Source organism: Pelobates fuscus, chromosome 5 (assembly GCF_036172605.1).
Source record: "Pelobates fuscus isolate aPelFus1 chromosome 5, aPelFus1.pri, whole genome shotgun sequence".
Classification (NCBI taxonomy): Eukaryota; Metazoa; Chordata; class Amphibia; order Anura; family Pelobatidae; genus Pelobates; species Pelobates fuscus.
The window spans coordinates 280,218,321-280,245,802 of NC_086321.1; the positions used below are offsets into that span (position 1 = coordinate 280,218,321).

General features: G+C 42.2%; 1 protein-coding gene across 1 annotated transcript; it reads left to right on the forward strand.

The window, feature by feature from the left end:
• Positions 1-27,482, forward strand: SRP72 (signal recognition particle 72). Its single transcript, XM_063457283.1, has 19 exons — positions 1-172; positions 3,489-3,609; positions 7,023-7,146; positions 7,252-7,395; positions 8,930-9,041; positions 9,506-9,537; positions 10,313-10,437; positions 10,528-10,585; positions 10,835-10,966; positions 11,102-11,230; positions 12,134-12,206; positions 13,653-13,717; positions 14,887-14,982; positions 15,366-15,469; positions 17,457-17,534; positions 18,476-18,610; positions 19,460-19,497; positions 25,480-25,639; positions 27,187-27,482. Exons 1-19 carry the CDS (start codon positions 58-60, stop codon positions 27,359-27,361), a joined length of 2,016 nt encoding a protein of 671 aa, XP_063313353.1. The 5' UTR covers positions 1-57; the 3' UTR covers positions 27,362-27,482.

Below are 27,482 nucleotides of genomic sequence, written 5' to 3' on the forward strand. Positions count from 1 at the left end.
GACGTTCTTTTTCACACACTTTCGGCTGCCTCCCCCCGACTCCCTTTGAGGTGGAATATGGCGAGCTCCGGGGCGGCTGCTGGCAATGCCTCGTTGGCTTCTTTATGGAGCGAAGTGAATAAAGCAGGACAGAACGGAGATTACACCCGGGCCCTGAAATCCCTGACTAAGAGTAAGCTGCTAGTGCTGGGTTGCAGTGTGAGTGAATGGGGGGGTTGCAGTGTGAATGGGTGTGTGTGTGTGTGAATGTGGGGGGGGGCTGTGTGTGTGAATGTGGGGGGGGGCTGTGTGTGTGAATGGGGGGGGGCTGTGTGTGTGAGTGAATGGGGGGGGGCTGTGTGTGTGAGTGAATGGGGGGGGGGGGCTGTGTGTGTGAGTGAAGGGGGGCTGTGTGTGTGAGTGAAGGGGGGGGCTGTGTGTGTGAGTGAAGGGGGGGGCTGTGTGTGTGAGTGAAGGGGGGGGCTGTGTGTGTGAGTGAAGGGGGGGGGCTGTGTGTGTGAGTGAAGGGGGGGCTGTGTGTGTGAGTGAAGGAGGGGGGGCTGTGTGTGTGTGTGTGTGAGTGAAGGAGGGGGGGCTGTGTGTGTGAGTGAAGGAGGGGGGGCTGTGTGTGTGAGTGAAGGACGGGGGGGGCTGTGTGTGTGAGTGAAGGACGGGGGGGCTGTGTGTGTGAGTGAAGGGGGGGCTGTGTGTGTGAAGGGGGGGGCTGTGTGTGTGAGTGAAGGGGGGGGCTGTGTGTGTGAGTGAAGGGGGGGGCTGTGTGTGTGAGTGAAGGGGGGGGCTGTGTGTGTGAGTGAAGGGGGGGGCTGTGTGTGTGAGTGAAGGGGGGGGCTGTGTGTGTGAGTGAAGGGGGGGGCTGTGTGTGTGAGTGAAGGGGGGGGCTGTGTGTGTGAGTGAAGGGGGGGGCTGTGTGTGTGAGTGAAGGGGGGGCTGTGTGTGTGAGTGAAGGGGGGGCTGTGTGTGTGAGTGAAGGGGGGGGCTGTGTGTGTGAGTGAAGGGGGGGGGCTGTGTGTGTGAGTGAAGGGGGGGGCTGTGTGTGTGAGTGAAGGGGGGGGCTGTGTGTGTGAGTGAAGGGGGGGGCTGTGTGTGTGAGTGAAGGGGGGGGCTGTGTGTGTGAGTGAAGGGGGGGGCTGTGTGAGTGAAGGGGGGGGCTGTGTGTGTGAGTGAAGGAGGGGGGGCTGTGTGTGTGAGTGAAGGAGGGGGGGGCTGTGTGTGTGTGTGAGTGAAGGACGGGGGGCTGTGTGAGTGAGTGAAGGAGGGGGGGCTGTGTGAGTGAGTGAAGGAGGGGGGGCTGTGTGAGTGAGTGAAGGAGGGGGGGCTGTGTGTGTGAGTGAAGGGGGGGCTGTGTGTGTGAGTGAAGGGGGGGCTGTGTGTGTGAGTGAAGGGGGGCTGTGTGTGTGAGTGAAGGGGGGCTGTGTGTGAGTGAAGGGGGGGTTGTGTGTGTGAGTGAAGGGGGGGCTGTGTGTGTGGGGGGGGTTGGGGCTGTGTGTGTGAGTGAATGGGGGGGCTGTGTGTGTGAGTGAATGAATGGGGGGGCTGTGTGTGTGTGTGTGTGTGAGTGAATGAATGGGGGGGCTGTGTGTGTGAGTGAATGAATGGGGGGGCTGTGTGTGTGAGTGAATGAATGGGGGGGCTGTGTGTGTGAGTGAATGAATGGGGGGGCTGTGTGTGTGAATGAATGGGGGGGGCTGTGTGTGTGAGTGAATGAATGGGGGGGCTGTGTGTGTGTGTGAGTGAATGAATGGGGGGGGCTGTGTGTGTGTGTGAGTGAATGAATGGGGGGGCTGTGTGTGTGTGTGAGTGAATGAATGGGGGGGCTGTGTGTGTGTGAGTGAATGAATGGGGGGCTGTGTGTGTGTGTGTGTGTGAATGAATGGGGGGGGGGGCTGTGTGTGTGTGTGAGTGAATGGGGGGGCTGTGTGTGTGTGTGAGTGAATGGGGGGGCTGTGTGTGTGTGTGAGTGAATGGGGGGCTGTGTGTGTGAGTGAATGGGGGAGGCGGGGCTGTGTGTAATGGGGAACATGCAGACACTGCACTGATCCATGCATTTTAGGGGTTTTGTGTTATTAATAAAATCATTAAAATGAGAATAAAACAAGATTCAAAATAATTTCAGATTAAAAATAAATACTGATAGCAGACTTTTAGACAGTGATGTTATTGTGAATGTTGGGGGGTTAACTCACAGGGTTATTTTACTAATGTGAAAATGGAATTTTAAATTTTAGACCAAAATAGTTAAAAGAGGAGCGAGCTTAGCTGACAGTGTAGCCTTAAACTTGAAATTCACTTTGACTTGCTGACAATTCTCAGTTTAGTATATAATCTTGGTAATCTTCAATTTCGAAACAAGCTATTAAAAGTGTGTGTGTGTGTGTAGACTTTGAGATCTGTCAGTTACTCGCTAAACTCCAAATTTGTGGGAATGAAATTGAAAACGGCAGAAATAGCTGATCTGAAAATATTGTTGGCTCAGTCGTAGTTACAGCTTGATGTTTTTGCTTCAGTTTTGCCATTTGGTTTTAAAATACAACAATTCAGAGTTTAGTTAATAACCCTCTGTGTAGCAGCTGTATGTACTTACGTGGTAAATTAAAATAACCACAATTGTGTTGGATAAAGATTTATTCTTTCAATGTTTTTTTGGAGGGTTTTTTTTTTTTTGTGTGCATTTAAACATATGGTAACAATGTTAACATTTATAACTGGTTGGTCGTTTTCAAACCTTGTTTATTGCACATGTGGAGATATTGGACAACAGCATTTCCTTTTTGAGTACTGAGAGATCGCTTTGCCTTTTTCAGATGAAGTGAAGGGTTAGAGTGGTGATTGGGCACTATTTTCCATAGTATGGATTTAACCTGTTAACAACAATTTCAAGGATACTATAGTGCTGGACTACATGTTTAGGGGTCCGCCCCCTTCAGAATGGTGTTTACTCACCTTGAAAACATTGCTTCACTGGTCTCGCCGCGACTGGCCCCAGCTCCTTAGCTGAGCTCAATCCTGATAATCTTCCATTCCTGTGGGAAATCAGTTGAAGACTATTCCACATACATGGCAAAATGCCGCTCTGTACCAATTTGCTTTGAATCAGTGCATCTCTAAGGGGGTTGTTCATTGTCTCCATGCAGAGCGTGGAGATGCTGAACGCATGTGTTGCACAAAATGTAGCACTGAAATAGAAGTATCTCTACTGGGCGTCTAAGGGAGGTGTTACTAGGGAGCAATGTAAACAAAGCCTTTTTTTTTTCAGAAAAGGCAGTGTGTAAATTGCTGAGCCTGCAGGGCAATGCTATAGACACCAGAACTACTACATTAAACTGTAGTGGTGCTGGTGACTATAGTGTCCCTTTAAGGTAAGACCGCAAATAAGACCTCCTCGCAAGCGTCATTATAACAGGTGTTGGAGTGTGTTTTTTAACCATATTTAAAACAATTTGTACTTCTTGTCAGGTAAATAATTGTATTTTTTATTTTATTTTTTTTAGTATTGCAGGTGGCAAAAGATGATGTAACGGCTCTACATTGTAAAGTAGTATGCTTAATTCAGAATGGAAGCTTTAAGGAAGCCCTAAATGTGATTCACACCAACACTAAAATTCTATCAAGGTAACTTATTGCTGGAGAAACATTACATGTAGAACTGTTGATCTCACTGTGCTTGATTATCTGCAAGGGATTGACTCTTAAAAAGTATATATTTGAATTATGTTATGCCTAATATTAAAGGGACATTTTAAGCATGATAACCAGTACAGTTTTATTTGTAGTTGTTAGAATGCAGCCCTCTCCATTTTTTTTCCTCAGTCTGTTTTTAGAGCAGTTTGACAAAAACAGGCTTTCCCAGCCCCTTTGCAGCCTCCATGATAATGTGGAAATTTATTAAACAAACCAGTAACGACGGACTGTAGAGCCTAAAGGATTGGATTTGGAAAAAGTCTTTATGGAGTGAGTTAAGGCACCCCTAAAGAATGGGACAGTAATAGACTAATCCTGTAGTAAGAATATGCATATGACTACATCTCATCAGTGGAAATAGTAAACACATCATTGGCTTAAATTAAGGGTGAAGGATGCAAGCTGCTGTTACACCAGTTGCCCACAGTTGTACCTATTACATAAACATATTTTGGCATATTTTAACAAGAAAATGATGTAAACGTACAACAAAGAAACACACATGTATTCATACTTACTTTCCCCAGTTACAGGCCATAGCAGCACTGACCATAGGGTTGGCTCCTCTAACTTAATTGGACTGGAAAACCATAAAACAGATTATAACTAGCCCTTCTTGACAACAAGGGTATATACCAAAGTAAGAATTATCCAGAATTAAAAGCCTCCCTCCTTCTGGTAAAAAAAGTATCCCAAGGGTGAAAAAGTGCACTGTCATGGCCTTTAACCAGGGAAAGAATATTATGTTGGTTATAAATGTGTTTTTCTTGGTTTCCAAAGATATCCGCAGTAGCACTCACTATACGAAATCCAATCAGGCAGGGAGCAGTAAAGCACCAGAAAGACAATGCTAAGCAATAAACATTCATTAGAAAACACGAAAAATAAATCAAGCGAATACTGAAGCATTTCCTAGCCAAATTAATCATTCACTTTGCCGTAAATATCCATACTGTGCCTAATGAAAGTTCTGTAAAAACACGTACATTTTATACATATATAAGCCACACAGACTCCTGTTGCAGCCCAAGAGATAGAAAGTAGCAGCAGAGATTACTCCACTGGTTAATACCGAACGGATCAATTTGTTCAGGTGTAGATTAAATTTGATTAGTTTAAACCACCTGAATTGCATTAATGTACAATTCTAATAAATGTGTTAATGCACAAGTGTGGCTTGGAATGAATCCAGCTTCTAACACGAGGAATGCTGAGTCTGCCTCCATTACGCATGGGTGAGAAGATGGACCTAAATTGTCACCAGTCCTGCTGCTACTTCCCATCCTGTCCAGTTAAGTTGGAGAGAAGTTACCTTTTAAGGAGTGGTTCAGTGGATATTGCTGGAAAACATTTTCTAACTTCATTTTTTTGGAAGTCTTAACTTAAAGGTTTTAATGCATATAATATAAATCAGACGGTACATAAAAAACATTACTGAAACATAAAGCTTTGTGATTAGAAGGTTCGCCACCCGCTAACATGGCAATAAAACAATTCTTTAAAACCAAAAGGGAAAAAAAATAGAATAAGTCTGAATTTGCTAGTAAAGTAAGAACTTTATCTAGCATAATGCTGACCAATCACTACTGAGTCTGTAAAAAAAAAAAGTTATGAGTTCGATCATTTTCCCAAATTGACTACAGGGAGTGCAGAATTATTAGGCAAATGAGTATTTTGACCACATCATCCTCTTTATGCATGTTGTCTTACTCCAAGCTGTATAGGCTCGAAAGCCTACTACCAATTAAGCATATTAGGTGATGTGCATCTCTGTAATGAGAAGGGGTGTGGTCTAATGACATCAACACCCTATATCAGGTGTGCATAATTATTAGGCAACTTCCTTTCCTTTGGCAAAATGGGTCAAAAATAGTGCGACATCTTGCAGAGGGATGCAGCACTCTTAAAATTGCAAAGCTTCTGAAGCGTGATCATCGAACAATCAAGCGTTTCATTCAAAATAGTCAACAGGGTCGCAAGAAGCGTGTGGAGAAACCAAGGCGCAAAATAACTGCCCATGAACTGAGAAAAGTCAAGCGTGCAGCTGCCAAGATGCCACTTGCCACCAGTTTGGCCATATTTCAGAGCTGCAACATCACTGGAGTGCCCAAAAGCACAAGGTGTGCAATACTCAGAGACATGGCCAAGGTAAGAAAGGCTGAAAGACGACCACCACTGAACAAGACACACAAGCTGAAACGTCAAGACTGGGCCAAGAAATATCTCAAGACTGATTTTTCTAAGGTTTTATGGACTGATGAAATGAGAGTGAGTCTTGATGGGCCAGATGGATGGGCCCGTGGCTGGATTGGTAAAGGGCAGAGAGCTCCAGTCCGACTCAGACGCCAGCAAGGTGGAGGTGGAGTACTGGTTTGGGCTGGTATCATCAAAGATGAGCTTGTGGGGCCTTTTCGGGTTGAGGATGGAGTCAAGCTCAACTCCCAGTCCTACTGCCAGTTTCTGGAAGACACCTTCTTCAAGCAGTGGTACAGGAAGAAGTCTGCATCCTTCAAGAAAAACATGATTTTCATGCAGGACAATGCTCCATCACACGCGTCCAAGTACTCTAAAATCTAATGACATGGCCTCCTTGTTCACCTGATCTGAACCCCATTGAGAACCTGTGGTCCATCATCAAATGTGAGATTTACAAGGAGGGAAAACAGTACACCTCTCTGAACAATGTCTGGGAGGCTGTGGTTGCTTCTGCACGCAATGTTGATGGTGAACAGATCAAAACACTGACAGAATCCATGGATGGCAGGCTTTTGAGTGTCCTTGCAAAGAAAGGTGGCTATATTGGTCACTGATTTGTTTTTGTTTTGTTTTTGAATGTCAGAAATGTATATTTGTGAATGTTGAGATGTTATATTGGTTTCACTGGTAAAAATAAATAATTGAAATGGGTATATATTTGTTTTTTGTTAAGTTGCCTAATAATTATGCACAGTAATAGTCACCTGCACACACAGATACCCCCCTAAAATAGCTAAAACTAAAAACTACTTCCAAAACTATTCAGCTTTGATATTAATGAGTTTTTTGGGTTCATTGAGAACATGGTTGTTGTTCAATAATAAAATTAATCCTCAAAAATACAACTTGCCTAATAATTCTGCACTCCCTGCATTGTAGCAAAATGTTTGCTATTCAGATTTTAATTTGATATTCTCAGTTTAGTGACATCTATTGCTGTTGATAAATAAATAACTTATGAAAAACTTTATACCTAAGGTAATCTTAGAAATGTATGCTATTTTAAAATATATGTACATATTTATATTTCTTAATTTTATTCTTTTAATGTTAGTATAACATTTTGATTTTTTTTTGTTTCTCCACAGTGATGTAATAGCATTTGAAAAGGCATACTGTGAGTACAGGTTAAATAGAATTGAAAATGCATTAAAGACCATAGAATCTACATCCCAGAAGTCTGACAAACTGAAAGAGCTTCATGGACAAGTTGTAAGTGTTCCTAAGTACCAGCCCTTCAATATGTAGCTCAGCAGATTTTGAATTCTATAAAACAACTTAAATCCTCTTTCTATCCTCCTGTCTCTCTTTCTCAAGCTGTATAGGTTGGAACGCTATAAAGAATGTCTGTCCGTGTATCAGGATATCATACGCAACTCCCAAGATGACTATGATGAAGAGAGGAAAACAAACTTGTCTGCTGTCATGGCTGCATTGAGTCTTTGGGATAAAGAGACAACGGTAATATTTTTTTCAATATTATTTCTTGTAAGCAAACACTTCTAAACACTCCGCCCTCCCTCTTACCCCAACTCCCTAGACCAGGGGTGGGGAACCTTCGGCCCTCCAGATGTTTTGGACTACATCTCCCTTGATGCTTTGCCAGCATCTTGACTGTAAGAGCATTATGGGACATGTAGTCCAAAACATCTGGAGGGCCGAAGGTTCCCCACCCCTGCCCTAGACCAATAAAGAGTTAAAAAAATACTTTATTTACCTACCCGATCCCTGCGCCGATCTCCCTTGCAGAGCATGTGGCCTAGAAAGCTGGAAGTGCCACTAGAGGCTGTCTTAATGCTGCAGTGTGAACATTGTAGTACCAAGTGTGACCGTAACACTGCACCAAGGCAACTTCAATGAACTTACATAGTGACATAGCTAAAAAGAGACTTGCGTCCATCAAGTTCAGCCTTCCTCACATATGTTTTTGCTGTTGATCCAAAAGAAGGCAAAAAACATAGTCTGAAGCGCTTCCAATTTTGCCACAAACTAGGAAAAAAATCCTTCTTGACCCCAAAATAGCAGTCAGATGTCTCCTTGGATCAAGCAGCTATTACCCCACTAATTAGAAATTATATCCCTGTATGTTATGTTTTTGCAAGTATTTATTCAATTGCAGTTTAAACAGTCTGACAAAACCACCTCTTCAGGCAGAGAATTCCATATCATTATTGCTCTTACTGTAAAAAAACCTTTTCTTTGCCTTAGATTAAATCTCATTTCTTCCAGGCTAAATGTGTGACCTTGTGTCCTATGTATAGCCCTGTTTATGAATAGGTTTCCAGATAATGGTGTACTGGCCCCGAATATATTTGTATAATGTTATCAGGGAAATTGGGAAATGGTTTAACCCCTTAAGGTAAGACAGCATCCAGGCACTCTGGTACTTTTGGTTTAATGATCACAATTTGCATAAAAGTATTTGCACCAACCAGTTGAATCTGGTATAGAATTTATATACAAAAAAGATCTCATGGTTACTTTCATGCATAAAGTGAGTTGGCACTAATAGTTTTGTTTTTGGTTTAATTAAAGGGACACTAAACACCAAAACCACTATATCTTGTGGTGTATTTGGTGCAAAGACTCTGCCACTGCAGTTTATCAAATGTAAACTTCCAGTCAGATAATCGCTAGAAGCAATAAATTAAAGTCTTGGCATTATTTAGAGTCAGTGCTTCTCCGTAAGAAGCATCTGATCGGCTGGGTGCCCAGTTTTTCTCTATGAAAAGCATTTAATTGGATAAATATCAACCATCACTATGGTCAGCAAAGGAGGAGCGTTTGAAAAAGAGACTGCACAGAGTTTCTTATTTTATGGGTGAGGGTGGTGCGTTCTATTAAAGGTTAAGGAAGCTCCAGCATTAAAAATGCATTTATATTTGTTATTGATCCTATAATGAAATGATGTGTGAATTGTCTGGTGGCCCTTGACTCTTGTAATCTACATACAGTGATTTGTAATTGTGCTTTTGTTTTTTTCATATTGCTGCAGGAGGACTTTGACTTACAAGAGACCACATATGAACTCTGCTACAATAGTGCTTGTGGACTGATAGGTCAGGGAAAGCTAAATGAAGCAATGAAGAAACTGCGAGAAGCTGAAGGTGAGGGTCTTACATTCTTTTCTGTTTTGATTTAAGTTGATTTAAGAAATACATTTAAATTGAAAGGGAAAATATCTTCTTGATGCTAGGGAATTTGCTCATCTTTTCCAAAATCAAGCTTAATAGAAAACGTGGCTGATTGTTTTGGGGCAAGAGTATGCACCCTCAGCACTCTAGATGTTGTAGACTACATCTCCTGTAATGTTCGTATTGCCATAATGCTGGCAAAGCATCAGGTGACTTGCAATCCACAACATCTGGAGTGCCGAGGGTTGCTTACCCCTTCTGTAGGGTCATCAGATGGAGCAAATATTTCATATATTGCTTTCAGAGTGTTGGTGTTGACAAATAGACCTAACACAATAAAGCCCATCTTTTAAATGAATTACTTGTATGTACAAAGCAAAGAAATGAGTAACTGAACTCTTGACAAATTGCCTTTTCCCCTTTCTCCTTTCTCATAGAACTCTGTAGACAGTCCATTTCCGAGGACAGCGTGAGTATATTGTTTGTTTTTATTGTGCTGATACTGTTTCATTAGACCTGAGTATACCAATCTGGATTTCATGCACATTTTTATTACACATTATCTGCATTGGTAGTGAAGAAAAAAAAAAACTGCAAAAATAATAATTTGAAATGTTTAGTTTCTGAAATTCTATTTTTAAAAAGCAACAATATATTTCAGTTTAAAATAGTCACCGTTTGTATTCAAAATTGCTATTTTACCTGAAGCATCATAAACACTTCAGCCCGCTGTAGTGGCAATGATGCCAGGCATAACCTGTCCCTGTTTCTCAATAATGGGGCAAACCAGCAGTCAGCCAGACCTGAAAAAAACCGAAAATTGATCCCACTGGCCATACCTTGACTGAAAGCATCAACTGACCACTCTCCAATTAATGCAATCCTGTGCATATGAACTGGCTGGCTAATAATGTCTCTATGATGCTGATGTCGGGGGAGTTACACCTCCGCCAGCAAAGTGGATAATCTCTGTGTGTAGCGATTTAAATCGAAATGCTGTACGTATAGATTACAGGCACCATGGCCATTTGAATCACTGAAGTGGTCCCTATGTTGCATGGGGGGTATATCTTTTAACTGCAGTTCTGTAATAGTTTTATTTTGTACATATCCAATGTCCCTCTGCTACGGTCCATCCAATCTTCAAACACTGCCATATCATCTTATGACTTACTCCTATTCCGAACTTATTATATGTGAATCTGTACTAAATGGTTTCAATTTTATACTGGCTTTTTTTTTAGGATTTTACTGAGGAAGACATAGAAGCAGAGTTGGCCATAATTCATGGCCAGATGGCATATGTTCTGCAATTGAAAGGCAAATCAGAGGACGCTATTCAACTTTACAATCAAATCATCAAATTAAAGTGAGATTACGATATCTACCGTCAAACTCATTGTTTTGATTTAAGATTTTTGTTTCTCATTCAATTTTAAATCCTTTATTTCTCTTACAGGCCTACTGATATTGGGTTGTTGGCTGTTGTGGCAAATAACATCATAACTGTTAACAAGGTATATCTCAGAAAGCAACTTTCTTCCAAATATTGATACCCTTGGAATTTTTATGACATTGCAGCAATATAGTTCATGACTGTTTTGGTATTTTTTCAATTGTCTTCCAGGCCCTGTTTACATGCACTAATGAACAGAATTGTGTTCTGAAAGTTATATTATCATTTTCTTCATGGAGTGAGATCTTGAGGCTTATTTCCTAGAAAAATCCTAAAAACTTGTTTTATTTTTACTGTTTTTGCATTAAAGGACCAAAATGTGTTTGATTCTAAAAAGAAAGTGAAGCTTACAAATGCTGAAGGAGTGGAGCACAAACTTTCTAAGCATCAACTTCAGGCCATTGAATTTAACAAGGCTTTACTTTCAATGTACACAAATCAGGTATGAAATGTAAATGTAAAACTTAATTTCTTAGGTTTCAAATTAGTTTAATTGTGTCAGAATGTTTGTAGTTGTATAATGTTTGTGCTTATTGATTTGACTTCCATAAAATGAGCTATTTTCTGCATTCTTTAGGCAGAACAATGTCGAAAATTAGCCACCGGTTTGCAGGCACAAAATCCAGAGTATCTTCTTCCAGTACTCATTCAAGCTGCCCAGCTATGTCGAGAAAAGCAACACTCAAGAGCAGTAGATTTGCTTCAGGTATGACTAAATCTATACCTGCATTTATAACCTTTTGTAACATCCATCGTGATGGGGATTACGGTTTGGAGCATTGCAAATGTTTTCTTATTTTAGCTATAGTATTTTACATTTTATCAGAAATTGTTAAGTGTCAGCCTTAAGCATAACCACTACAGCCATAGGTCCATTACACCCTGTCCCATGTTGGGTAGTCAAACAGATTTTGTTTTTCACTATTTATAGGTATGTGTTTTAAGTAAAATTAACTTGTTTTATTCTATAAACTACTAACATTTCTCCCAAATTCCAATTAAATATATTGTTGTTTTAAGAATTTATTTGCAACCAAAAAGAAAAATTGTTAAACAAAAAAAAAAGTGAATAGAAGGAAACAAAAACATTTAAGTCACTCAAACCACAACAAAGTGGGTGAGTGAAAGCTAAACAGTAGGAAAGTATCTTAAGTTTAGCTGGACCAGCACTAAATGTACATTTATACACACGTGTCAAAACTAGAAACAAAGTAAGAAAATAACTAGCCTTATAAGGCTTCTCCACTAACTCATAATGGGAGTATAGGGTCATCCAGTAACTAGCCTTTTAAGGCTTCTCCATTAACTTATAATGGGAGTATAGGGTCATCTAGCTAAACGTAACAAGATACTTAACTACTGTCTAGCTTTCACTCGCCCACTTTGTTGTGGTTTGAGTGACATCAATTTTTTTTATTTTTCTGCTATTCATATATTATAGGGTTAAGCCCTGCAGACACAGCTGGAGTGTCTTTACTGGTGCATAGATCCTAAGTGTGTTCAGATCCTTTATTAATGCACTTCAAACTGGTTCATGTATGATGGCAAAATGTTGCATTTGTTCCTTAAATGAGTAAGAAGAGAATACATTTTTGTTTTGTTTTACTAGGAATTTGCAGATCAGCATCCCCTGAATGCAGCACAACTCAAGCTAACCATGGCCCAGCTGAAACTTGCACAAGGTATGTAGTAGCAGTCACCAAAGCCATAGAAAGACATTTTAATTGTTACACATTCCCTCTTACAACTACTGTAAACTGCTTTTTTTTTTTTTATAAATAGATATGATTGATTTTACAGCTTTATTCTATTATTCTCTCTGTTTAGTTTCCAGGGGGGTTAACACGGTAAATAAAATCAAACTGGACATGCTTTTACCCCTCTTGGGCACCAACATGTTGGCTAATATAGTGCAGGTCTCTGTCTTGCTGCTACAGCCTGCTTCCCATAAGAAGAATCAACATATAAAATGAAATATGAGCTATACTTTTTTCATTTGAAATGTGATATAATACAATAGAGGGAGCACTGTGTGGGGAGCTTTGGGGTTTTATTGTGTGACTGGTATGTGGAAATACTCTAGTGTTAAAATAGATTTTTTCTTTAAAGGGACACTATAGTCACCTGAACAACTACAGCTTAATGTAGTTGTTCAGGTATTATCTATAGCTCCCTGCAGGCAATCTAATGTAAACACTGTATTTTCAGAGAAAATAGTGTTTACATTGATTGATAGGAATACCTCCAGTGGCCGTCACTCAGACAGCCACCAGAGGGACTTCCTATCATGTATGGCTCTAAAAAGGCCATGTACACGTCAGACGTATTAAAATACGTCTGACGTGTGCAGGAGAGAGAAGGCACTGTGTGCGTGCCTTCATTCTCCTGCCTGTCAGCAGAGGAGAGGGGGCAGTCAAAGACCGCGAGCTAAGCTGGCCGCGCACACCGTGGTAGTGCGCTCAGGACTTCAAAGGGCGGCATGAATGCTGCCCTATGAAGTATGTGCGCATGTGTGGCGAAGCCGCGCATGCGCACAAGGGAGCAATGACGCTTCCAAATGGAAGTGTCTGATTGCTCCCTGCTCGCGCCCGCCTATTTCGTCATTTTGACGAAATAGGGGGCGCGGCTTCACGAGGCCCCCGGCGCTAGAACCAGATGGGTAAAAAGTTCTGCCTGGAGAGTCCCTTCCTATCACGCAGGGCCCTAAAAAGGCCCGGTACACGTCTGACGTGTTCAGGAGAGAGAAGGCACTGTGTGCGTGCCTTCTCTCTCCAGCCTGTCAGCGGAGGAGGGGGGCGGGCAAAGACCGCGAGCTGAGCGCCATGCGCGGTAGTGCGCTCAGCACTTCAGAGGGCGGCATGAATGCCGCCCTCTGAAGTATGTGCGCATGTGCGGCGAAGCCGCGCATGCGCACAAGGGAGCAATGCCGCTTCCAAATGGAAGCGTCTGATTGCTCCCTGCTTGCGCCCGCCTATTTCGTCATTTTGACGAAATAGGGGGCGCGGCTTCACGAGGCTCCCGGCGCTGGAACGAGGTGAGTAAAATCTCCTCCCTGGAGAGTCCCTTTAAAGATGCAAGTTTTAGTAAAGAAAATAACACTCTGTAAAATTGTTTGTGTTTACATATAGGTAATGTCACCAAGGCCTGCATGATTCTCAAAAGCATTAAAGAACTCGAGCATAAGCTCGGAATGGTGAGTAACTAGTATGAATAAATTGGTATGAGCTTGTGACCTACAATGGCTGTGTTACGTTTTCTAATATGTCAGCCAGGGTTCAAAATTTCCAGTTGCCACTGGCGATTGACAATTCAGCCTCGGCAAGTAGAAAGTCACTCCTGCTTAGTGTGCCATGTCTTGCACACTAAGCAGGAGTTTAGGCATGGTTTATAATGTAGGACTTGAAATTTTGAGCACTGATGCCAGCATTATTAAAAATGCAGGACATCTTCTTAAAGGAACACTATAGTCACTTGAACAACTTTAGCTTAATGAAGCAGTTTTGGTGTATAGAACATGCCCCTGCAGCCTCACTGCTCAATCCTCTGCCATTTAGGAGTTAAATCCCTTTGTTTATGAACCCTAGTCACACCTCTCTGCATGTGACTTGCACAGCCTTCCATAAACACTTCCTGTAAAGAGAGCCCTATTTAGGCTTTCTTTATTGCAAGTTCTGTTTAATTAAGATTTTCTTATCCCCTGCTATGTTAATAGCTTGCTAGACCCTGCAATAGCCTCCTGTATGTGATTAAAGTTCAATTTAGAGATTGAGATACAATTATTTAAGGTAAATTACATCTGTTTGAAAGTGAAACCAGTTTTTTTTTTCATGCAAGCTCTGTCAATCATAGCCAGGGGAGGTGTGACTAGGGCTGCATAAACAGAAACAAAGTGATTTAACTCCTAAATGACAGTGAATTGAGCAGTGAGATTGCAGGGGAATGATCTATACACTAAAACTGCTTTATTTAGCTAAAGTAATTTAGGTGACTATAGTGTACCTTTAATGATTCTTTTGGTAATTACATACAAAACTGTTTGCATAATACATATGTATTTTGTTTCTCATTTTCTTCAGCGATGTTTGTTCATTATGCAGTTATACAGCATTATGTATGTTTTCTGCCTGTGCTGATTTTTATCCAGCTTGCCTTATGCACTATTAAATACAAACTGTAGCTTACTGAATTAGTAGTTCTGTTTAGGAAGTTAAGCATACTTCTTCAGTTCCAGATGAAAAATCTCCATTAGTATACAGTTTTTTACGTAAGAGAGACACAACAATCTGCACACTGGGCATTAACAGGCCGTATAATTGACTATAGTTTTTAATATTTCAGTTTTTCTTTAATTTTTTTTTTCAGGTGTCTGCGCTAGTTACTATGCACAGCCATGATGAAGATATCGACAGTGCTATTGAAGTATTCTCACAGGCGATTAGCTGGTATCAGGAAAATCAAGTGAGTCGCTTACAAAATAATAGTTTATTGTATGTTGGTGATATGCTTATTGGTATCTCTGTGCTCGGCATTGAGACCTAGTGCCCACATTGTAGGAATTCAACAGTTGTACTTTCCATATAAACTTCTCAAAACTTAAAATATTTCAAGAGAACTTGACTTATGGATTACATTCACTTGCCCAAGCTGTTTTATGTCAGTTCTCATCAAGTGAATGAGAAGCTGTTTGTGGTTCTCGCATATATACTCTTATTCATTTGAAAGCGAAGCTACGGAGTAATTCCATTAATAACTTTGAGCCAATAGTATATATTGACAGGGTGTGAAGAAATGTGTTACATTTTGTGTTTTCTCTTGTTTTACTTTCTTTATATTTTTGACAGACAAACTCTCCAACACATTTGTCTTTAATACGAGAAGCTGCTAATTTCAAACTAAAGCATGGAAGGAAAAAAGAAGCGATCAATGATCTTGAACAATTATGGAAGTAAGTGGAAGCTTGTATACACTGTAGTAACTATTTACAATATAATTAACCACCTGGACAGAAATAAGAAAAAAATCTCTGTGTAATATTGATGCACTAAATAAAATAAAGCCGACTTGATACTCTACTGCAGGCTTCCGCAAACTCCGGCCCTCTAGATGTTGCTGAACTACAACTCCCATGATTCTATGAATGAAATACGCTGAGAATCATGGGAGTGGTAGTTCAGCAACATCTGGAAGGCCGGAGTTTGCGGAAGCCTGTTCTAATGGTTATCTAGGTACAAGTATCTTGAATCGCACAAAATAAACTTGGTAAACTAGAAATAACCGTAAATCATATAGTTACTTGAACTTACTCAACTAAAGAAAAGCATTAATATTAGTAAAGTTCCAAAGCAAGTATTGGATATACAGTTCATTCAGAAAACTTTCATACGCCGTAATTTTTTTCACATTTTTATGTTGCAGCCTCATTACAAATCTTTAAATGTATTTATTTTTTATTTTATTTTTTTATTTTTACACACAAATCTACTCTCAATACCCCATAATGACACACACAAAAACTGATTTTTGAAAACGTAATAAATTTGTTAAAAAGAAAAAAGCTGAAATACTTTATTACTACTCAGACCCTTGGCTATGGTGCTTCAACTTCAGCTCAGACGCATCCTGTGTCTATAGAACTGATATCTTTGAGATGTTTCTGCATTGTGATTGATTCAAATCAGTGCTGCAGATTTAATTCAATCTGTCTAAGGTCTCACAGCTGTAAATGCATATCAGAGTAAAAAAACAAGCTATGATGAAGGAATACTGCCTACAAAGCTCACAGAAAGAATTGTGTTGAAGCACAGATCTGGGGAAGACTGGAAAACCAATTTGCAGCTGCAGGGTTCCCAACAGCACAGTGGCCACCATAATTCTTAAATGGAAGTAGTTCGGAACAGTCACAACTCTCACTCTGGGTGAGGTCCAGAGATCACATGTGTAGGTGGGAGAAACTTGCCTTAATAGCAGATTGGCCAAACAGAAGCCTCTTCTCACTGCACGATACACCGTCTTGTGGCTGTCAGGAAGACCGCCATTAGAGAACTATTTAGCCATGCAATGTAAACATTGCCATAACTCCAAAAAGGCTATGTCTTACATTGAAGAACCAAAACAAGGCCACTGCACCCAGACCATTTAATTGAGATGAGGTTGTCTGGGTGTGTAAGGCAGAATGAATGCAAAATAAATAAGTATTCATTTTGATTCAATCAGTAAAGTGATTCATCAGAATCCACCTTGGTTGCAAATCACTACTTGGATAAGAAAATGTTTAAAATATATATGAAAGAAAAAAACAAAATGGGAAGGGTGGTGGATTAAAATTTGGGATAAATTGGATTCTAAAGCATAGGTCAGGGGAAAAACTCTCAAATATATGAATTGTAGCTTGAATGCAAAAGAGGTACTGAATTCCTGCATAATACAACAAGGTAACATGCCAATAATATCACAATTTTTAATTTCATTGCTCAGTGGTTCAAAAGACCCTGATTGCTGTAATACACTGTGAATTATCTGAAAATTGTGATCATGTGTATGAATTACAAAAAAAGGTCTCCAAGTAGCTTGAATGTTGTAGTCTAAAATAAAGACGGAATGCATCTAATTACAAAAATAAATTGGTTTTGTTCCTTTAACAAATTACATGTTCTCATTCATTTGTACACCGATCATATACAGTTTAAAGAATGTATTAATATATTTATCAACCCATTTTAATTTGAATAGTATGTACTGTACAACAACCCTGTAATTTTACTCCATCTTTAGCGTGTAAGTTCATTTGAGCTGGGCCTTCATTGCCTCTTATTCTATGTATTCCAAATGATCTTGTATTTCCTTGTGTATATACCATCTAGCCACTGTACATTATTTTATGTGTGCACTGTTTATATTTCCACCTTATTTTAAAGTGTTTCATTGCTTTACAGACAGAATCCAAAAGACATTCATACGTTGGCTCAGCTCATCTCTGCTTATTCACTTGTAGATGCCGAGAAAGCAAAAGTGTATCCTTTTTTGCATAAATCATAGCTTTATTAGAGAATCACTGAAGTTTGAAGATAAAAAGTTCAATTTGAGTGTAAGCCTCCAGTGAATGGGTCGTCTTGCACTGTTTCATTGAAATCAAATTTAGAAAAATAAATATATATAGTATAGTAAAAGGCTTGCACTCACAGTTTTTGAAGTAATAAAAATTATTCCTTTATTGCATATTTGTTCAAATCTGATCGACGTTTCAGCCCTCCATCTGTGGCTTTCTTCAGGATCAACAAATCATGAAGAAAGCCACAGATGGAGATTTGTTGATCCTGAAGAAAGCCACAGATGGAGTGCAAGCCTTTTACTATTCAAATTGTATACATTGGCATTTGGCTATTATGCACCCGGTGATCAAAATATTTGAGTTTGTGTGCAAGGACCCTTTGAAGTTTATGTTTATATATATATATATATATATATATATATATATATATATATATATATATATATATATATATATATATTGTATTACATTTATATTGACTGAAGCTGCAGTGAGGGAGAGAGTGGAGACACAAGCTTCACAGACACAGAACCTGCAAGCAGAGAGTGTCTGCATGCTGACAACAGCCTATATTTTGCACAGAATTTCAGGCTGCCAGTCACATGTACAGGACTTGCAACTAGACCCCGGCACAAAAGGGCAAATATCTCTGGATGTGCAGTCTTTCAAACTTTCATACACAATACTTCCTCCATGACCACTTCAAAAAGCAGATGTTGTTATGGACAACCCTTTTAGTGTTGGCAAGAAGTCATGTCTAGCCTAGCAAATGTTGTTGGTTTACGTCTGTTTATTTTTGACAAGTAAACGTCATATTTTTGTTATAGACTGCATAAAGTACATACATTGTTTACATTCAACTGTTGATGACATGCTTCAGTTTCCTTAGCAACATAAAATCAGACTTAGTAAACATTTGCCTCCTTCTGACACCATGACCTTGAAAGTGGATGTTGATGCCTTGGAAAACTCTACTGGTGCAACATTTATACGGAAAAAGGCAGCAAAAATTGCTGGAGAACAAACCAAAGAACAAGGGTATGATTTTGGGGAATCTTTTTAAATACTGTATCTAATACTGATTCTATATTGTAGAGAATGCAGTGTAAATCTCACAATAATAAACATTTCCTCTAGAAAGGAAAGAGGGATGTATGCAAAAGAATCAACCTAAATACCCCTTTTATTCTGCAGCTATTTTGGATGAGTACAAGTCTTTGTGCTGGCAGGAAATTAACATTCACAACTCTTTGCAGAACATGTCCGTCATATTGTGATGGCCTAACAAAGGCCAATGAGAGGAATAACCATGTATCTTAAAATAAAAATGCAAAACAGATTAAATTAAGATCAAATAGTCAAAATAATTATGAATCCTAACGTTGCACGGTTTAACTACATTGTATCTGTGACAATCAGGCTATGCTAAACAAAGAAATAAATCTCTAGACTGGTGCATGCTAGGTGTAAAACGAGAAAATATACTGGCCAGATATGCTTAGCTTTTTCATTGTATGTGCAGAGACTATATGTTTGCATGCAATATCCTCAGCACTGTTCTGTAATACATTGTGCCCTATATGTGCAGCATACTGCATAATAGTGATATTTGCATGCCTAGCAAAATCGTTGCCGTGTTGGCAGTTTATAATTGTATGCTGAAGACCTAAAGATCTAGGCTACTAACGGTAAGATATTGGCTAGCACATTGTAGATGACATTTCTCATACTTCAGAAAAGAAGCCCTGTTTCTAACCTACATCTTTGCTGACTGTATAGAAATAGGTGTAGGTAAGTGTAAGCCGTGTTATGACATTTTAAGATAGTGACTAATAAAATGTAAATTCCCCCCCCAAAATACACTTTCCTATGCTTTTCTATCCACAGGCAAGGGGACCTGAAGAAAAAGAAGAAGAAAAAGAAAGGTATGCTTTTCCACTATTTGATTTACTATGGAAATACATTTGCAATTATATGCCTGACTGGTCCCTCACAGAAACCATCACAGATTGTTACTGTTGGTCATATATGTTCCATTTATCAGTTTTTGTGAGCACCATTTTCTTTATAATGATGCTTCCTGCTGTATGCAAATTCATTCTTACTTTACAAACTTGTAACCATTACTGTTCATGGTGCTGTAATCACTCTGGACGCAGTTTGCCCCGTGCAATAGTCCAGGTTTATTACAGTTGGATTAGAGTTTAGCATTGGGTAGCTTAGATGGTACCTCTTGCTGTTACAGGAAACGGCAATCAAAGCCTGTCTGTGAATGATTGCAATAACAGCCCACATGGTTTTTAGAATAGACTTTTTAATAAAGGGGACAATCCACTGCCCAAATACAAGAAGAAAGAAAGTGTTTAGTAGGTGTCCCCCAACGAAAAAACATGCATTCTTTCATTGGAGGTATGTCTAAAAACAGCTTGCAAAAAGTTGCAGTTGTCTGAAGCCTTTGTAATCCCTCCCCTTCTTCCCCACCCAGACTTTCTGTGGTTGTCCAATCAAAGACTTCCCATCACAGCTCAATGAGATGTTTTGCAAGGCACGTGCTCTGAACAATTACCTGCCTCTTGAGTTTAGCTCCATTGAGCTAACCAAATCAGGAAGTAAAATAACCTATTTAATGCTTGAAAGCCAGCGGGGTGTAATAAAAGTACAAAAGTACCAAATTCTATTGAAATCTGCATTTTGTGTAAAATGAAAAAATAGGACACATTAAGCATTTCAGTAAGCTATGAAATGCTTTAGGGGTACAGAGTGTCCCATTTAAGACAATATAAACTGTAACTTCCATCACTTTCAGACCGGCTGTGCAGTTAAAGTCCATGACATTTTGAAGACCGGTATACTCCAACCCCAAATTCCTATAATCTTAAACAATCTCATAAACCTATTCCCTACATCAACCTCTAATCCAGAGGAGTTCCCTAAGCTGATGTCCTGCTTTCCCTGTCAGATCACCTAGTGATCGATACTGGGCAGCATGCACAATCCAGCACAATCACTTTCAGCTAGGCCTTAAAGCGGCACTGTCATGCCGAACTTACCTTTCCTCAATCTCTTCCTCTTCTCCCCCTCTCTCATGATCTGTTATTCTTTTCTTCCTGTCTTCTTTGGTTTTCTTTAAAATCATAAGACAAAGTAGGGACTCTTTGCCTTATGGAGGATTCCTCCGCTTGACCAGCTCTGACCAGCGGAGGAGCAAAGTGTGCTTCATTTTCGCTGGTCAGAGCAATTTTCCCATGATCCCTAGCTTTCCTCCCTGTTCCCACAATACTTCCTGTCAGTATTGCCGAACGTCCTGTCACTTAGACAGAACGCCGGCAAAACTGCCGAATTGCATCCTAACAGAATGAGAAGAGTTGGTGTTAGGATGCAATTCGGTACTTTGTTCGTATCGGAATTTCATTCTAATGAATGAAACTCCGATCCTATTCATTGCTGTGGCTGCATCTTGCAGCCGCTTAGTAGATAACTCCCTAATTCCCACGGTATCAGGGAGCTATCTACTAAAAGGCTGAAAGACCTGAATTGGTCTTTCAGTCAAATGTACTAATACTAAGTAAAGATTACTTAGTATTAGTAAATAATATGCACCTACTCGCTATACCGCGAGTAGGGGCATGTCTAGTAAGCAGTGAGCAGCCTGTGGCTGCTCACTGTAAAAAAAAAAAAACACCTAATAACCCCCCCCCCCCCCCCCCCGCGCGGGGGTTAAAGATGGGGGGGACCTACTGTCCTCCCCCCCGGCCCCCACCCCTGCGCGGTGGGTGGGGGCCCTAATAAAATAGGGGGGGGGGACCTACTGTCCTCCCTCCCTGGCCCCCACCCCTGCGCTGTGGGTGGGGGCCCTAATAAAATAAGGGGGGGACCTACTGTCCTCCCCCCTGGCCCCCACCCCTGAGCGGTGGGTGGGGGCCCTAAATAAAGATAGGGGGGGGAACCTACTGTCCTCCCCCCCCCCCCCCCTGGCCACCACCCCTGCGCGGTGGGTGGGGGCCCTAATAAAATATTAAGGGGGGGGGACCTACTGTCCTCCCCCCCCCTGGCCCTCACCCCTGCGCGGTGGGTGGGGGCCCTAATAAAATAATAAGGGGGGGGGACCAACTGTCCTCCCCCCCGGCCCCCACCCCTGCGCGGTGGGGGCCCTAATAAAATAAGGGGGGGGAACCTACTGTCCTCCCCCCTGGCCCCCACCCCTGAGCGGTGGGTGGGGGCCCTAAATAAAGATAGGGGGGGAACCTACTGTCCTCCCCCCCCCCCCCCTGGCCACCACCCCTGCGCGGTGGGTGGGGGCCCTAATAAAATATTAAGGGGGGGGGACCTACTGTCCTCCCCCCCCCTGGCCCTCACCCCTGCGCGGTGGGTGGGGGCCCTAATAAAATATTAAGGGGGGGGGACCTACTGTCCTCCCCCCCCCTGGCCCTCACCCCTGCGCGGTGGGTGGGGGCCCTAATAAAATAATAAGGGGGGGGGACCAACTGTCCTCCCCCCCCGGCCCCCACCCCTGCGCGGTGGGGGCCCTAATAAAATAAGGGGGGGGAACCTACTGTCCTCCCCCCTGGCCCCCACCCCTGCGCGGTGGGTGGGGGCCCTAATAAAATAATAAGGGGGGGGCCGACTGTCCTCCCCCCCTGGCCCCCACCCCTGCGCGGTGGGTGGGGGCCCTAATAAAATAATTAGGGGGGGGACCTACTGTCCTCCCCCCCTGGCCCCCACCCCTGCGCGGTGGGTGGGGGCCCTAATAAAATAATAAGGGGGGGGGCACCTACTGTCCTCCCCCCGGCCCCACCCATGCGCGGTGGGTGGGGGCCCTAATAAAATAATAAGGGTGGGGACCTACTGTCCTCCCCCCCTGGCCCCCACCCCTGCGTGGTGGGTGGGGGCCCTAATAAAATAATAAGGGGGGGGGACCTACTGTCCTCCCCCCCGGCCCCCACCCCTGCGCGGTGGGGGCCCTAATAAAATAATAAGGGGGGGGGAACCTACTGTCCTCCCCCCTGGCCCCCACCCCTGCGCGGTGGGTGGGGGCCCTAATAAAATAATTAGGGGGGGGGACCTACTGTCCTCCCCCCCTGGCCCCCACCCCTGCGCGGTGGGTGGGGGCCCTAATAAAATAATAAGGGGGGGGCACCTACTGTCCTCCCCCCGGCCCCCACCCATGCGCGGTGGGTGGGGGCCCTAATAAAATAATAAGGGTGGGGACCTACTGTCCTCCCCCCCTGGCCCCCACCCCTGCGTGGTGGGTGGGGGCCCTAATAAAATAATAAGGGGGGGGGACCTACTGTCCTCCCCCCCGGCCCCCACCCCTGCGCGGTGGGGGCCCTAATAAAATAATAAGGGGGGGGGAACCTACTGTCCTCCCCCCTGGCCCCCACCCCTGCGCGGTGGGTGGGGGCCCTAATAAAATAATTAGGCGGGGGGGACCTACTGTCCTCCCCCCCTGGCCCCCACCCCTGAGCGGTGGGTGGGGGCCCTAAATGAACCACCCCATCAAGGTGACTAGGGGTCCCAAGCCCCTAGTCACCCCCCCACCCAAAACATTCTATCCCCTACCTACCCCCCTCACCCTAAAAATAGTGAGGAATAAAATAACTAATCTGTAAAAAAAATTAAACTTACCATTTGACGTCTTTTTTCTAAATTCTTCTTTCTTCAGCCCCCAAAAAAGCCAAACAAAAATCCATCATACCCGTCGCACTTTAAAAAAAAAAAAAAAAACGAGCGCAAAAAAAAATTAATCCATGCTCACCCATGGAGGGCACGCCGCGTACTGAGCTCCACAGGGCGGGTCAAGGCTTATATAGCCTTGCCCCGCCCTGCAATTAGGCTTAGAACACACTGATTGGTTGGTTTAAGCCAATCACAGTGCTCTGTGTCATTTTACAAGCGTGGGAAAATTCCAAAGAACTTTCCCACGCTGTGTAAAATGACACAGAGCACTGTGATTGGATGGTTTGAAATCCATCCAATCACAGTGCTCTGTGTCATTTTACAAGCGTGGGAAAGTTCTTTGGAATTTTCCCACGCTTGTAAAATGACACAGAGCACTGTGATTGGATGGCTTGAAAACCATCCAATCACAGTGATCTGTCATTTTACACAGCGTGGGAAAGTTCTTTTGAATTTTCCCACGCTGTGTAAAATGACACAGAGCACTCTGATTGGCTTAAACCAACCAATCATTGTGTTCTAAGCCTAATTGCAGGGCGGGGCAAGGCTTTATAAGCCTTGACCCGCCCTGCGGAGCTCAGTACGCGGCGTGCCCTCCATGGGTGAAGATGGATTAATTTTTGTTTGCGCTCGTTTTTTTTTTGTTTTTTTTTAAAGTGCGACGGGTTTATGGATTTTTATTTGGCCTTTTGGGGGGCTGAAGTAAGAAGAATTTAGAAAAGAGAAGACGTCAAATGGTAAGTTTAATTTTTTTTTTTTTACAGGTTTGTTCTTTTATTCCCCCCCTCACTATTTTTAGGGTCAGGGGGGTAGGTAGGGGTTAGAATGTTTTGGGGTGGGGGGTGACTAGGGGCTTGGGACCCCTAGTCACCTTGATGGAGGGGGGGGGGGGTTCATTTAGGGCCCCCACCCACCGCTCAGGGGTGGGGGCCAGGGGGGGAGGACAGTAGGTCCCCCCCCTTATTATTTTATTAGGGCCCCCACCCACCGCGCAGGGGTGGGGGCCGGGGGGAGGACAGTAGGTCGTGTCCCCCCCTTATTATTTTATTAGTGCCCCCACCCACCGCGCAGGGGGGAGGACAGTAGCCCCCCCCCCCCCCCCTTATTACCATTTATTTTTTTACAGTGAGCAGCCACAGGCTGCTCACCGTTTAGTGGACATGCCCCTACTCGCGGTATAGCGAGTAGGGGCATTGGGGAGATTGTAATCTCCCTTGTGCTATTATGGGGGTCATATTGACCCCCATAGAGTGAGGGGGGGACCTGGGGGGCTTATGAAGTGGTGGGGAGCACAGCTCCCCACCGCTTCTGTCTTTACATATTACAAGGAGGGAGCTGCACGCCGGTAGCTCCCTCCTTGTAATAAACTGATCGAACAAACGAACACTGATACACAGTGTTAGTTTGTTCATCTGATTTTTTCTATTCATTCATTCGTCTGTCTGTCTGAATGAATGAATGAATGAATGAATAGATGAAATTCCCGTTCGCATGTCCAGGTGTTTCACTGGGCATGTGCGGGAATCTCACAGTCTGTGTAGTGTGGGTAGATGACGCGTCCCACAGGGACTTCACCTACCCACACAAAGATGGCGGCGCCCTGAATAAAGATCAGGGCAGAAAATACAGATTTAAAAATAGGTAATCTGGGGGGCTTAGGGGCATTTGGGGGTGACTAGGGGGTCAATTGGATGTAGTGGAGGCGGGAGGGGGGTTAAAAAAAAAAACTGGATTCGGCATGACAGTGCCGCTTTAAAGGTGAACAGGTTCTTTTTACGTTGATTTTCTCACTACCAAAAAGGATAATCCCTGTTAACACTAAAATAGCAGATATGCCAGTACCATTCCTACATATTAACACACTTACATGTTTTGTATAATTAAGAGGTTAGTATTTGTTATATAATTTGGAAAGAAATTCACAAAGTATTCTTTTTCAAATACTTTAAGTAAATAAAATCAATATAGGAAAAAAGTAAAGTTACTCTGCTAGGATCATAATTATTGCAGTAAGTACAGCCTAAAATTGGCAACCTTTAATACTTACTGCATTGAAAAAGTGTCTGTTTCGCCATCCTTAGATCTCCCACCGAAATGTTAGGAGACATTCAGCACACACTTCGTTTTTGATTTTAATAAGAGAAACACTAGGCTTGTTATGCATTACATTTTCATTCTCACATATATCTATAATCTTTTTATTAATAAAAAAAATATATTACTTGATATAGGTAAACTGCCCAAGAATTATGACCCTAAAGTTACACCAGATGCAGAAAGGTGGCTTCCAATGCGGGAACGTTCATATTACCGTGGCAAGAAGAAGGGGAAGAAGAAGGATCAGATTGGTAAAGGGACTCAAGGAGCTACAGCGGCTGCAACTGCTGAATTGTAAGTATTGATGGTCAAACGGCCATTCTGCTCAACCTATGTTTTGTGGCTTAATAGCATAAAATTAAAACCATGGTTACTTGTATATTCTGTAAATGTAATGACTGCTGCTACTAATGAACATAGAAAAAAAGGTCTAATAAATGCATAATAAACTGGGCACATGAATGGTGTTTAGTGTGTTAAGTAAAACAAATATTTTGAGAATGTCATAGATCTTATAAAATGTCCTCTGTCCTTTCTTGTGTCACTCACAAACATCCGCAAGTTTCCCTGTGTTGATGACAATTGTGTGGTATATACATAGCAGGTTTCTTCAGCTTGATTTGATTTAAAGAAACGGTTTAAAGGAGCACTATAGGGTCAGGAACACAAAATTGTATTCCTGACCCCATTGTTTTAAAACCACCATCTAGCCCCCCTGCCCCCTCATGCCTCCCTAAATATAGTAATGTCCTACTTGTATTCAAGCCTGAAGCTGCAGGTTTTGTCGCTGTTTCCTTTTGACCTGCCCACTACCTACTGCCATCAGCAGAAGTGGCAAGCAAAGCTTCCCCATAGGATTGGCTGAGACTTTCAAGGAGGCAGATCAGGGGCAGAGCCAGCACAATTCATACACAGCCCTGGCCAATCAGCATCTCCTCATAGAGATGAATTGAATCAATGAATCTCTATGAGGAAAGTTCAGTGTCTGCATGCAGAGGGAGGAGATACTGAATGTTTGGATGCATTTTAGGCAGGCATGACCCAGGAACGATCTCTACTACTACTACTACTAGGCTGTAATGTAAACACTGTATTTTTCTCTGACAGTGTTTACAGCAAAAAGGTAATGACTCTACTCACCAGAACAAATTCAATAAGCTGTAGTTGTTCTGGTGACTATAGTGTCCCTTTAAGTTGTCTTTACGCATTTTATAGGCATTGTGCAGAGACATGAAAAAAAGACCAGGGCTTTCTGCAGGAAGCAGCAAACAAACCTTGGGAAATTAGGTTTGTTGCTTCCTACAAAAAGCTATGGTCAGACTAGGAAAAAGCAACTGCTATACCCCCTACAATCCTAGCTTACCTTTTGGTATTTAGTGCAACTGAGCATATACCACGAACCCCTGAAGGGGATATAAAGTTCTGCACAAGCAACACTTTAATTCATCTGACAGAATAAATAAAACTGCTGCTTAGGCTGATGGACATCACACTACTGCTTCTTTCAGCTTACTGAACGCTGAATGGAATCATATATATGTTTTGTCTACACAAGTATATCTCCTACAAATTATGCTCTGTAGTTGCCTATTTAGAGTAGGATTTGTATATATTGCACTGGCATGTTTGGCACATATTATACAAGTAGATGGATGGGCAGGAGACTTAAATCTGTCCATGTTCCTGGTATATCGCCTGTTTCACTTGGTTATATAGGCTGTTGTGGTATCCCTATGAAACTTTGATAAGGCGTTTGTTTTTTAAGGGGGGGGGGGGTGAGAGAAGGGGATACGGTTAAAAGCAGCACTTTCTAACTGTTCATTTTCCATTCACCAATTTAGTGATGCTAGTAAAACAGCAAGCAGCCCTCCTACATCTCCAAGACCTGGCACAGCAGGAAGTGGGGCATCAACCAGCAATGTTGTTCCACCCAGACATCAAAAACCCGTGGGAGCTGGCGGTACCAAGAAAAAGCAGCAGCAAAAGAAAAAGAAAGGAGGGAAAGGTGGCTGGTGATGAGCCGAACAAAGTGCAAAGAGAAATCCTACAAATTAATTTATGTCTTAAAACATTTTTCATTTTGTTGCCCTCATCTATTTGCCTTTAAAAAAATAAATAAAAATAAAATTGGATCATT